Genomic DNA, 13412 nt, shown 5'->3' with positions numbered 1-13412 from the left:
TCCCTGTTCTCGAACCACGTTCTCGCGGCGTCTTCTAGGGCGAAGTATACATGCCGCAACTTGTCGTCGGAGTCCCAGTTGTTGAAAGTCGCGATTCGCTCGTACGTCTCCAGCCAGGATTCCGGGTCTTCAGTTGCTGCTCCATGGAAGGTCGGTGGGTCCCGAGGTTGTTGCAGGACAACGGGGGTCGCTGGGGCAGCCATTGGGGTTGTCTTGGCCACGATCTTCTTGGTCTTCTCAGGTAGAAGTCCGTGTTCCGGGGGCAGCTGTTGTAGACGACGGCTTACTCGATGGTCCGTGACTACGTTGGCGCTCTCTTTACGGTCCGGGCTTGGATCACGGCTTGTCGGGGGCGTCCGGTACATGGACCAAAAGCACCTCCACCAGATGTCACGTGGTGGTGACGTTAAGAACACAGTAGCGATACTGTGAAAGGCAAAAACTAAGTTTTATTGGGCGAACCTGTGCCCACAAGAACAGGCTACACTTATAGCACAACGATAGCGGCGAACAAGGTCGGCGATCGTCGGAAATCTGATCAGCGGGTCAAGCGCGTCGGCTTTTATAGAGCAGTCGTCGAATGTTCCAGACTAATCGTTTGGACCCGCGTGCCTTCCACAAAGTTCTACATCATTCGCGTTACGCGATGAAATCAGATAACACAAGGTTCGGCGACAACAGACAGCCGGGTAGAAGCATCGATAACTTTCCAGAAACGTCGGATACATGCAGGCGCGTCCGTCGCTGTGCGATTACAGTTGTTAAGCGGCGAAACGTGGTCGCCCAATAAAGATAAGTACACGTGTCAATATGATATGAGGGACACAGTAGTGGGAAAATCTGGGTCAATTCTGACCCACTGTAGTTCTTTAATGTGCACCTAATGCATGGTATACCTGTGTTCCTTGCATTTCACCCCCATCGAAATGCAGCCACCAAGGCTCCGATTCGATACTGTTCCCTCAAGCTTCACAGCACAACGCTAAAATCACTACGCCACTACGGCGGGTTCTTCCATGTCAGTTTCACTGTGTCTGAATTATTTTGCACTGCTATGCCACAATAAGGCAGAACCTCATTAGTTCATACATTAAAACCCCATTCGTTCAGCCCTCCTTGGTCAGAAAGTCAGATCATTCACATAATTCAAAATCAGGTCATTTTGGACTTGCCATCTTGTCCAGCAAACAGAAAAACACAACCAGCTTCTACATGGAGCACTGTGACACGTCTTCGCTACCACTGGTTCACTCCACCAAACCATAGTGCAAGAAAACGGATTTTTTAGCATCCACCACGCTGCATGTGGTATATATTCACTCTTTCTTTGCAACAAAGTAAAACCTCAATACTGATTCCGATTTCACAAGATTAGGAAATATGTCCAAATTAATTGAATATCAAATTATTGAATGTACCAAGAAAACACTCAACCAATTGTTTATACATCCTGTGTTGGATGTGAGATTAGGCAAAGTATATATTTGAAGAATATTTTCAAAGAAAGGTAGGGCAAGAGAAGATGGCTGATCCACCCCGTGCTTAAGCGTCTTTATAGTCGTCTTCATTGCTCTTCCAAGCGTCGCATTTATCCATGTACAAATCGCTCCACAAAAATCACCCTCTGGTTGCGGAAGCGCTATCCTGGTGCTTGCTATGAAGACGAGGAGTTAGCAGAGCAATATGGCTTCAGCCGGGACCTTGTAGGGTCCAGTGTAATGCAAGAGAAGCTTCTCTGGTAGGCCAATGCGGCGACATGGTGACCATAGGAGGACCAGGAGAAGTGCATGCCTCTGTGTCGGCTGTTGTAATGGGAGTATTGGGATTCTTGCAAAGCAGAGAGTCGGTCATGGGCAAGTTGACGAGCTGCCTGGGTTCAAGCAACATCACTGGCATGCGAGTGAGGAGCCAAAGGAAAGAGCATCTCGAATGGCGATGCAGGATGTTGGTCGAATAGTAAACACAATGGTGCATATCCAGTGGCGTCATGGCATGACAAATTGCATGCAAAGATAACAAATGGTAACGTGCTGCCCCAGTGACGGTGATCAGGTGAAACATACATGGCCAGCATCTCAGTTAGTGTTCAGTGAAGGTGAAGGTGAAGAGCTCTGGTTGCACAATTAATGAGAGCAGAATGAGTGGACAAAAAAATCTAAGCCGAGTCATGGGGGCACTTCTCAATGACAGCAAATTGGATGGAAGTGGCATGACCAGCAATGCAGATGCGAGCAGTGCACATCCTAAGAACAGCAGGAGTCCCTCTATCAGCAACACCGCAGGATGTGGGAGGTGGCAGGCGTCAGCAGATGCGAGCAGTGCACATCCTAAAAACAGCAGGAGTCCCTCTATCAGCAACGCCGCAGGATGTGGGAGGTGGCAGGCGTGAGCACTTTATGAAGGTGACAACCGAGATCTGCTACCATTACAAAGATGCGCGCCCCAGTGTAGATGAGCGCAGAAATAGTGATACCATCAACATCGATGTCTAACAAGCTCCACCTTGTCAGCAGCGTCAGAAGAGAAGTTGTGGTGAACTCGTCAATGCAGCGTCGCCTCCAACTGCCGCACTGTTTAGTTTTCCTGATAAGCAAGCGCAGGGCTAATAGGGGACGACGGGCGGCGAGTCAGCGGTGAGCGAGAAGACAGGGTGTGACTGTGAGGTGATCGTGACTGGGACCACGTGGCAACGGGAAGCGACCATCTTTGTGGCAGCATTGGCGTTGGTGAAATACGACTGAGTAGAAGGTGGGAAGCGGTTGCTGTCCAGGTGGCAGTAAGGGGTAGACGACGTTCGAGGCAGTGAAGACCAGTGGGTGGCACAGTAACAGGCAACATGGCCAATACGGTGGAAAAGCATATCGGTGAATTGTCTGGGGCTCTACACGCAGCAAGGTCGCAATATCGTGCAGGGAATCGCTGCTCTCAAAAGGATGAGAGTGGACGCCATGAAGTTTGTGTTGGGCTGGCCACAGTGCACAGAGTGAATGTCCATGTTGGCGAGCGTCTGCCAGACTGTAGCTTGGACAAATGGGGTTGTAATTGAGCTAGAGTCAGCAGTGTGAAATGGGGCAGGGGTCATGGCCTCAAGTTCATGGTGTGCAATCCAAGTCAGTTGATCTAGTGTAACTGACCACTGTGCTGCCGCATGGTCTTCACAAGAGGAAGTTGCCGCCGTGTTGCGAACCCAGGCAAATGGTGACCAATGTGCCGGCACTCCTTTAAAACCGCATCGAATGCAGAAATATTTCTGCAGACTAAAAGGTTGACTGCATCGTCGGCAATCCCTTTCAAGATATGTCCAGCCTTGTCGGCCTTCAGCAATTCAACATCGGCCTTTCCGCATAAGAATAACATGCCTTCTATGTATGAGACGTATGATTGTGTAGACGTTTTTGCACATGCCGCAAGCATCTTTTCACAGCGATCTTCCGGCCAACGGGCTTCCCAAACAAGTCTCACAGTCCTTCTTTACAGCTGTACCAGCTCCCAAGCTCACCTTCGTGGTTATCAAACTATGCTCTCGCAGTGCCTTTGAGGTACTAGAATATAATATTTTCGAACATCAGGGTAGGGTTCAATCAGGTGCTAGCACTCATGCGTTTGTAAACGTCTGGTTCACCGGAAGCGCACAACTTGCCAGCATGATCGTTGAAGTGGCGGGCACTGATGTAAGCATCGTGTCTTCCGCCATTGCAGATAGATGTATGAAACAATGGCCGCTGTGGAGTTTCGTTGCAAGGCGTGACGTCCCCCACACCTCTACCAAAGTGCGACGAAGGTAAGATGTAGGTGAAGGATATTTACAATAAAATTAGGGCAAGAGAAGATGGCTGATCCGCGCCATGCTTAATCATTTTTATCGTCCTCTTCATCGGTCCGCCAAGCACTGCATTCATCCATGTACGAATCGCTCCGTAACAATAGTTTTATTTGCTGAAGCAATGGACAACTGCCATTCTTTATCTGGCGTAAAATTAGTTTCTATACTTTTATTTACTGAAGCAATCCACAACAATACTTTTTTATTTAGCGAAAAATTTGTTTTGAAGCTTCAATTATTGTCTCACGACTCGCAAGGACGAGTACCTTATGACTTTCTTTGCAGTGTGGCAGTGGTGTGAGATCAATGTCATCATCCGAGTAGACATGCTTTTCACTGCCGTGCGTGCATCACAATTGTTTTTTTCTCCAGTGAGCTGGTCGGGAAGAGATCATTTATTGTGATGCAGCCTGTGGGTTTCACGCCAGCATGTGGGCTGTTATAGGACTATTTTTAATCCTCGACAGCTTCCGCCAAGTTCATCACAAGATGCGCACCTCGCCAATGCCTTTGCTCTTAATTAAACTAAATCAAAATGATACTACTGCTTGCCGCAGCCACTGCACATGAATCCGTAATTGCGATCGACGCAAGCATTGATGGCGACCATTCTTTCCTTATAATGGTAACCACGCAGTTCGTAAGCCACGTAGCCAATGCAGCGTCATGTGTGGCAGTAAATGAAATTATAGAGAATTTTACCATGTCCAGTATTCCGGTGCAAGCAGTAGGGTTTGCATAATACAGGATAAGCGGACCCTGGTGGCAACATTTTCTGATGCTTCATCTCGCCACAATGCCTTGCAGATGTGTTTTCGTTTTCCTTGGGTGTTCTTGTCAATATGACATTTAAAAAGGCAATGTGATCACAATTAGGCCACTGTCAAAAATTTACACAAGCAGCAAAGTAGAATAAATTTGGTAAACCCTAATAATTGCTATCTGTTCGTCTGGTTGAGCTGTCTGGTCTGCGCTACCAATCCCGACAACCCAAGTGGAGATCTGCTGGTACCAGGATAAGAAACTGTCTGCACCGTAGTTTTCACCTGAGATGGGCAGCCATATAGTATTTTTGATTGGGTGCGTCTCGCACCTTTTCTTATTCACATGGGATCTAGCAGCCAGAAAACGTTCAAAAACATAGCAGCCAGAGTATGATTGCAGTCTGCAGCAGGGAACGGCGGCACATTTCAGTTATCACCTATCAAAAATGTGTGCTACGCCTCCGATGGCACCACGCGCTGTGAAACAGATAAACGAAGATGCTTATCACAATAGGATTGGCGGTGATAGCCATGAATGCCACATGCGACGACCTTGGAGATTTGCTGGTACTGAAATGAGAAACTGAGTAACGCCGGCATTTTCATGCGAGAAGGGCAGGCTAGTATTGCAGTGAAGCTGCCGCGGTGGGCAGCTATATACTGTTCTCAATCACATGCGCCATTTACACAGGGTCTAGCGGCCGGAAAGTGTATCCTATGATCACAGTTTGGCAACGTACTGAATGTTGGTGCCGAAAAATCTTGTTTTCTGGGAACATATAAACCGGTAAGAATGAGCGCAACTCTATTGGGTCATTTTTTTTATGTTCTCGATCGCGAATATTGGCACCGGGAAAACGTACATAATGGGAACGTATCAACGAAGTTCTACTGTATTTTATCAGTTTCGTTTTTATGCTTGTCTTTCCTACCACACGGGGATTATTAAAGCGCCATCGTAGCCGAGGTGATGAGCATTTATAGTTTCGAAGATGGTGTCGACATCACGCGCCGCTGTTAAACAGAAACAGTAAATTTCGACGGATTCCGATGTATCTGGGCTCAAATTTCCAGACAACAACAGGCACCCGCTGGTGATTTTCACTTTCTTCTCGAACCATCTCATCCAGTGTGTATATCTAGCGTGTTCTAAAGGTCATAGTTCTTATCTGCAGGGTGTCAACATCATTTGTGCGGGACCGAATGATGCAAACAATGGCCGGCGGCTGCGCAGAAAGTGAAGTTTTGTGCATGAGGACAGATGGGAGTGGACCTTGGCAGCGGGCTTGGCAGCATAGCGGTTCACTAGGGCTAACGTATTTCTATGTATGTAAAGAAATTTTGTACGTACCGAGCTCATATTTGCAGGATTACTGCATATTGTCCTTATGTTAAAAATGTATATTTTGAAATTTTTTTATGTTCATCTTGTGCAAAGCAGCATCAATGTTTTTATCGATCTTTCTCGTATGTTACAATTTTTAAAAAAATAATTTTTCATACTATTCTGAACAAATATGTTTGAAATTAACACAGTTGGAAAGATGATTCCTTCCTCTACAATTTGATACCGTACACTTTAACATCAAGCATTTTCTGCGGCAGGAAAAGAAATATTTCCTAGACCACCCGAAAACTACTGATTGCCCGCTGGTCACGAGAGTGTTAACCAATGCCCGGTCAAATACGTCTGAATTAACGCCTGTTCGCTGACATTAAATAATGAATTTACACTAAAAGCTCGTTAATTCACTACTCGTTAATTCGAAATTTCGGATAATTCGAATTAGTTGCCGCGGTCCGTCCCACAATGTATTGAAAGCAATATGTGACACATCCCGCTAATTCACACTGAAATCCGCACCGCCACCGATAATTCGAACTCCGCATCATCGTGGATGGGGAGAGTGCTAGTGCGCGGGAGCACGCTGGCGTCGCCGCGCGGGTCGCGCAGCTTTTGCTTTTTCGATCAGCGGCAAGGACGATAACGCCCTCGCCGCGCGCCATGTTCTTTGCGTACGAGCGTGCGAGGGTGAGCCGGCGAACGCGGCTCAATCTCGCGTGCGCGAGAGGGGAAGGTGGGGAGGAGAGGGTGTTGGAGGAGCGCGCCCTCTCTTGTCGCACGCGAGGCAGAGGGGTGAGGCGAGGGAGGGAACGGGGGACGATCTTCGGCGGCTGAAGCGGCTGCTGCTTACGGCGCGGCCGCGCGACCATGCGGTCGCTGCATCTTGAAAGCGATCTGCGACGTGGCCAAAGTGCGCGCCCGCGTGGGCCTCGTCTTCAAAGCGATCTGCGATGTTTGCAGAGTGCGCGTATTGCCGGTAGCTTCATATGCGATGTGCTTTCTACGTTTCGTTCGCGTTAAAGCGAGGGCTGTACGAACGTCAATTCGCTCGCTGCTACTGCTGCGTGCCCTCACTCCAGCGCTTTTCAGCGAGTTTCCGCGGTCATCGAGCGAGATGCGTTCATGCTCACCTGTGCGCGCGTGACACAGTGCTTGTTAATTTAGTAAGCAAATGCTTACAAGTTTATACGGCCGATAAAACTATTATCCTTACTTCGTATAGCTATCTACTAATTTTCTATCGCAATCGGTGCTTCGCTTTTCGCGCGAGACGGAGACTTTTTTTTTTCTCCGCCCCAGTCAGCGCGACAAACGCGCGGATGGAGCAAGAGCCATCTCGACGTCGGGCGCGTCGGACCGCGCTGGCCGCGTCCGGTTACGTTGGCTGCGCCAGAGCTTCGAAGTATAGACGTTGTTCACGCCAACGTGACGTAGCGTGTGCGCGCGTGCTCACGCCACGTCAGACTATATACGCGCCTTAACCGACCGATTTTTTTCTCTGACTTTCATTAGTTCGAATTTTGTATAATTCGAACTTTCATAGCATCCCCGCGGAATTCGAATTAACAAGATTTTACTGTACTCGGCAGGGCCTCAGGACCAAAGTTTAAATGATCTGATTAACCAAATCAACGACAGTGGTCAAATTAACGAGATTTTGCTGTAAGCTTCTATCACAGCAGCTCAGCACTAGATCTTGTCATTCCTTCAATTCCTTCTTCCACCTTTTCAGCTGTTTCAACGGCGACCTTTCCCTGCCTCTCTGACCCCCATCGCAAATGCCTGCCAACCTTGCAGCTCTCAGAAGGACTTTTCAGCTGCTAAACCGGCGCCCAGCGCAAGGAGAACAATTTGAGCAACTCCACGAGTGCCACACGGGCATCGCTCACGTGGGGAAGTCTCCCTGGGAGCCTGGGTTATGCGGCAGAGCCTGCTTGATCAGGGACTGGCCCAGGGCATCCAGTTCTTCCAGGCCGCGTGACTTGCTCAGTAGAGATCCACCTGCACGGCAAGGCAATGGCAGCACGGTTTTGCAACTCCTGCATGCTAAGCAGATGCGAAAGGTTGTTTTACACTCTCTGTAAAGAAAAAAGTGGGGGGGGGGGGGGGCCTTCAAACAACAAAGCTTTCCTAATCAATTCGAATATATGATAACTATGACCTCCGAATATTTCCTTATTAACAACATTAAAAATTAAAGCTGTGTGAAATATGCTTGCTAAAAGGGAAGCATGTGGGGCATTGTGCTTGCTGAAGGAGCCGAAAGTAACACTGCACCACCACATGTGCTTTTATGTATGCTCATATCAACGCAAACAAGAACTTTTGCGTTCAGCTATCTTAGTGATGCAGCTGATACAGTGGGAAATGAAACCAGCAGTGGAATCCTCGCTCTATATGTGCCGAGATACCTTTACCACCTGCCGTCACCATCAGCCTATTTCATGGCCACTGCAGGGCAAAAGCCTCCCCCAGCTAATGTTCAAAAAATTTCCCAATCTCATTACACAACCTAATCCTGTGCTGTCTTTAAATGATTTGTCTACCCTCAGACCTATTCTGCTACAGCACCAGTTGTCTACACTATGCATCACATGACTTGCCCATGACTGTACACCTTGACAAAACTATATTTAATTCACCCTAAGCAGGGATAACGTATTGATTCTGTTCCGATTCTGTTTGTTTTTGCATTTTTCCAGTGGTTAGAAAGCTCAAATCTCCAGCCGCATTATCACTGGGATCAACCAGTCACAAATGGTGGATGATATGAAAGGATTAGAATCAAGCAAAAGGAGCCCTTGTATTACACTGACCCCCCACGATTTTCATATTGCTCCCATTACCTGTGGTGGCGTTGTTACTGCTCCCACTGCCAATGTTGTTCATGTGGTTCCCCTGCTGAATGTAAGAGGGCGTCGGCCGCAGCGGGGAGGACAGCAGGCCGCTCGCAGTGCTGGGCGCCAGCATCGTGGGCTGCGACACCGCCTGGTGCGAGGGGGAGTAACCTGGCAGCCGCGACGGGGCAACGGCATTCCCAAAGCTCGCAAACGGGGCAGCCCCCGCAACCCCAGCACCGGCGTTTGCACTACCCTGGGGCAGCCCCGGTGAGAAGAGCGAGCCCAGATCTGCCATGCTACTGGTCGCAGTCGGAGGGCCCGGATCACCTATGCCTGCGACCCCAAATTAAACACAGCTTTAATAATTTGTCTTTGATAGAGTGATTCATTTATTGGGCTTAATCTCTCAAAGAAACACTGGGCCTACGGCAGAAGCCATATTAGTTGGCTCCAGATTAGTTTTTACCACTTGGTGCACTTTAGAGTGCAGCTAAATTTATGTACACCAGCATCTTTGCATTTCGCCCTGTTGAAATGCAGTTACTATGGTTAAACATCGAACCCAGTATTTTGTGCTGAGCAGCAGAAAACCACAGCCACTGACTGAGCAACCATAACCGGTAATCCCTTGTTGACGTTTCAATTGTCTGTTTTGAGAATTTGTTTAACAATATAGGAGTGTTTGAATAGCGAAATTTTCTAATTGAAACGAATATAAATAATAAAAAAAGTCTGCCTCCAAATATGAAATCACATGCCAAATATTTCATTATAACTCCTAGCGCAAACCGGACAACACAAGAAAGGAGACAGGACAAGGTGCTAAAAGTTATGAACGTGCACCATTAGCCCGTCGATGCATCCTGCTGGATTGAATGCAGTAGTTTTCCGTTAATTCGACCTTGACGGAACCGACGAAATTCATCAAACTATCCGGCGGTCCAAATTAAACAAGATACAGAAAACCCACTATAACACACCACCAATTCATTTGGCAGTATTTTCCCAATCCTAACAAGCCCCAAATCAAACGCGTGCCCTATTTCTATGTGTACAAAGTAGAAAATATACATGTAAATGACATTAGGGCTTCTAAATAAAGTAGAAATCTAACGTACACCCAATTATGTAGCAGTAGATTTAGAATGTTTTACTGAGGGCACCGCCATTTTGCGATCACAGCGCCATCTATCGTACAGCATCATGCTGGTATGTAGAATTTCGCTGGAAAGTGCGAAATGATGAGTGGCAAGTTCTTGCCCTTTCCTGTGAGGTGTCAACAAGTTGTTTGGATTGGAAAACTTCTTAGCATGTCGTCACTAAGCTTTTAGCTTTTAGTATCAGCTGCAATATCGAACGGTGACAGACCTAGAGGTGCTCCCACAGCTCTGCCCACAATTGAAATAGGAGATGAGTCAAGTCTGAACATTGTCAATACACAACATTTACATGTAACCTGTTATTACTGTATGTCTAGCCTTAAGGGGAGTCCCTGCTCTTTGGAGCTGAAAATTGGCCCAAATACCTTTAGGCTTTCCATTGCTCCAGATTGGTGTAGAGCAGTTATTCTTGCTTGATTGGATCCCTGTATCATACTTGATTGATTTAACTTCTGCTATAATTATCATAAACAGGTTGTGAAATGTTTTTCCTCATTTTTTCAAAACAGCATTTCTGGCAGTGTCAGTGTTTTGGAGTGATATCTCTGGTTCTACTTATCCTATCACAATAATTACTTGTTTGTCAGAAAGGCAGACAAATAGAGGTTGCAGTTGGCATATAATGTAGACAACTATCATGAAAAAAATATTTAAAATGTAATAATTTTTCCTGGATGTTACTATGAGTCCACACTAAAAAAGTTTGCCATGCTGTGACTTTGATTTCAATTAGTCTAGAGCATTCATTCTTGTACTGCTGCATTCTCCTATTACTCAAAATTACTTTTTATGTCATCATATTTAACACCACATACAGTTTAGTAAATAGCCCACCTCCAAGCATATTATAATCTCTTAAATTTCTAGAAATATATTTATTATGTAAGAAAATGGAATGCATATTTTAATTTAGCACATGGAAATTCATCAACTCCACAAGTTTCAAAAAATCGACTCAGAAATTTTAAAAATGTTTGCTGATGCAGGGCCTCCCAAACTCTATCAAGGTATCCCTCAGGCGACAACAATCAGAGTTGTCTCCAGGTGTCGTGTGGTGTGCCGCACCAGCATACGTCGCAGTCCAGGTAACCGCGAAGCTCCTGTGAAACACGTTTTACTAGCTTTCGTGCTCCTAAAATTTTCATGGTACGATTTTCTAAACATTGCTTATCTGGCACCCGGGTATCAAGGTTTACAAAGTAAATAACTGTAATATACCTCGATCGAAGGGGCTATTAACCTGGATAAAATGAGCTTATAATAGTGGCCACAAATATGCCACGATCAACCAGACGCACATGACGCGTTGAAAGATTATGCGCACTCTTAGGTCTCAAATGGCGCTTGTGTGTGCAAAGGCACCTCGCCTACTCGAGAGAGATGAAAAAAAGAACAACTACTCTTTGCAACAGCAACTTTATTTTCTGCAGTAATACAGTGCGCGATGACCAGCCTCGACAGATTGCTGGCGAGACTGAGAAGCACGGGACAGCCCATATGAAGCAGAGCCGGCCGGCACACGGTAGGCATGGCGTTGGTTATAGAATGGAAACGAACACACCTTCATTTCTTAGTCGGCACGTACTGTTTCACAATACGTCCTCGGTCAACTTCTGACAGAACGCTGGTTGCCAAGTGTGATAATCTTGGAACGCGTTTCTACAAAATAAGTTTAGTGTGCATTCATGAAGAAGTAGTCAACTTCATAACATTCGCAATAGTTGACCGACTCGAATATGCAGCTTTCTTTCATATCCCAGTTTGACCATGGGCGTCAAGTTCCAAGTTCGTCGCCGAGCGCTCACTGGGAACAAAACCTTCCGAACATACATGCGATTGCATCAAGTCCTTCCTGTTTATGCTGGTAATACAAAGTGGACACTTCCCTGTTATTGCAGCGGCGGTGTCCACGAAGTCGCCAAGGCTGAAGATGCATTTCACACTTGCTTCCTAAAGTTATTTTTGCAGTCGAACACAGCAAAGTGGTAGCCCGTCGACCCCGAGTCATCTGACATCGCAGAAATCCCAGACAGAACATGTTAAAATCGCACTAATTCGCAATTAAACTGCTACCTTTCCAAGCTGCCGCTGGGCGAAAACGGAATCTGCATATACCAGTGTGAGAAGGAGAGTGGCGCAGCATGCTGGCTCTTGGCTACATTCCTCCTTGCCGATAAAACGGTCTATAGGCATAGTCTAATATGCATTACACATGAGTGGCTGATTCTCTAGTCAGCTTCGCCATAATACATCATTGTTATGGGGCAAAGCACTCAAATGCCGCGAAGGCGTTTTTGTTGGAGCCTATCGGTTCAATTTTCTCGAAAAAAAATAATAAATAAAATGACACGTGTTTGAATTGCGTAAATACCATAATCACACATTGTGACTTACGGTTACTGCTTTAGAATCTATCCAGTGCAAGCTGAAAATAGGCATTTTCGACGAGAGCTGACACATGTTCGATGTATTCACTGTCCCCTAAGCTCAGCCGACACAGACGCTACCACTAAAGAATCACTATTTGGGTCACCATAAGGGTCAGGCACATGCATGCTGACTGGTCAAGTTTGAGTTATCCTGCGAAGGTCAATTTTAGGATTGAAATTATGAAAGTTCGGGCCCATGGCGATACATGGGCGTCAGTGAGAGCCTTCAGCTGGGTTCAAATTAGGCAAAAAATCTAATTAACCGGAGTCAACATTTCCTTAAAATAAAGGAAATATGGAACACACCATTTCAGTGCAACCATAGTAATGTTTATTAACTGTTTCCCTACCATGAAGAAAATAGGTGTTTTTATAGGTTACGCCAGATTTATTTTTTTGATGGAACTACTGCACTCAATATTTTATGCAATAGATAAACAAAAGCAGAATGAATGCACTTTTCACACATAAATGTTTTATTAACGAGATGTATGTCATAAAAAGATATAAATTGCCACAATCAAGATTGTGGGATAAAACTAAACAAAGTTTATAAAGACACGCTTATATCTGCTAAGAAAAATATGTAACAAAAGTTATGATATGTACAAGATTTATTGCCATCTAATAGGCATTATCTCTGAAAAATTAAAACATTTTAATTGAACAGCTATTCCACTACAAAAATTTAAGTGCAGGCACTACAGTTGGGCGTGCTGGGCTGCAGCCGCTGATGTTCCCGGCTGGTTTGCATCATCGTCGCTCTCAGAGTCAAAAGTCCACCGAAAAGGCAGCATCCTCAGACTCGGTGCTGCTCCATCCATCGATAAATCAGCTGCAGATGCAGCAGAATTGCGAGATCTGTGACCTTTCAAAGTGCGCGCGCTGCTCCCGGAGGCAGCCATTCTTGCTTTTTTACTTTGACGACCGCGAAACTATGGAGCGCGTTCAAAAATTATCGCTTGGTGGGAAAAAAATTGAACTGCTTAGGAAACAAAAATATAGTTCTCCTCCTTCCTGTCCAATGGTGCAGTGTGTCCGTGAGTGGGGC

The 13412-nt window shown here is 46.1% G+C and overlaps 1 protein-coding gene across 2 annotated transcripts in view; it reads right to left on the bottom strand.

Moving 5' to 3' along the window:
• Gga (ADP-ribosylation factor-binding protein Gga) overlaps window positions 1–13412 on the bottom strand; it is an 89106-nt gene that overhangs the window by 25389 nt on the left and 50305 nt on the right. For both annotated transcript variants that reach the window (XM_050176910.2, XM_050176911.2), the window contains exons 11-12: window positions 8779–9105; window positions 7822–7933 (exon numbers count right to left, since the gene is read on the bottom strand). In XM_050176910.2, coding sequence (XP_050032867.1) covers window positions 7822–7933; window positions 8779–9105 — 439 coding nt within the window. The remainder of the gene's footprint in view (window positions 1–7821; window positions 7934–8778; window positions 9106–13412) is intronic.

The sequence above is a fragment of the Dermacentor andersoni genome, chromosome 8 (genome assembly GCF_023375885.2).
Source record: "Dermacentor andersoni chromosome 8, qqDerAnde1_hic_scaffold, whole genome shotgun sequence".
Classification (NCBI taxonomy): Eukaryota; Metazoa; Arthropoda; class Arachnida; order Ixodida; family Ixodidae; genus Dermacentor; species Dermacentor andersoni.
This window is presented reverse-complemented; position numbering and strand designations above follow the sequence as displayed.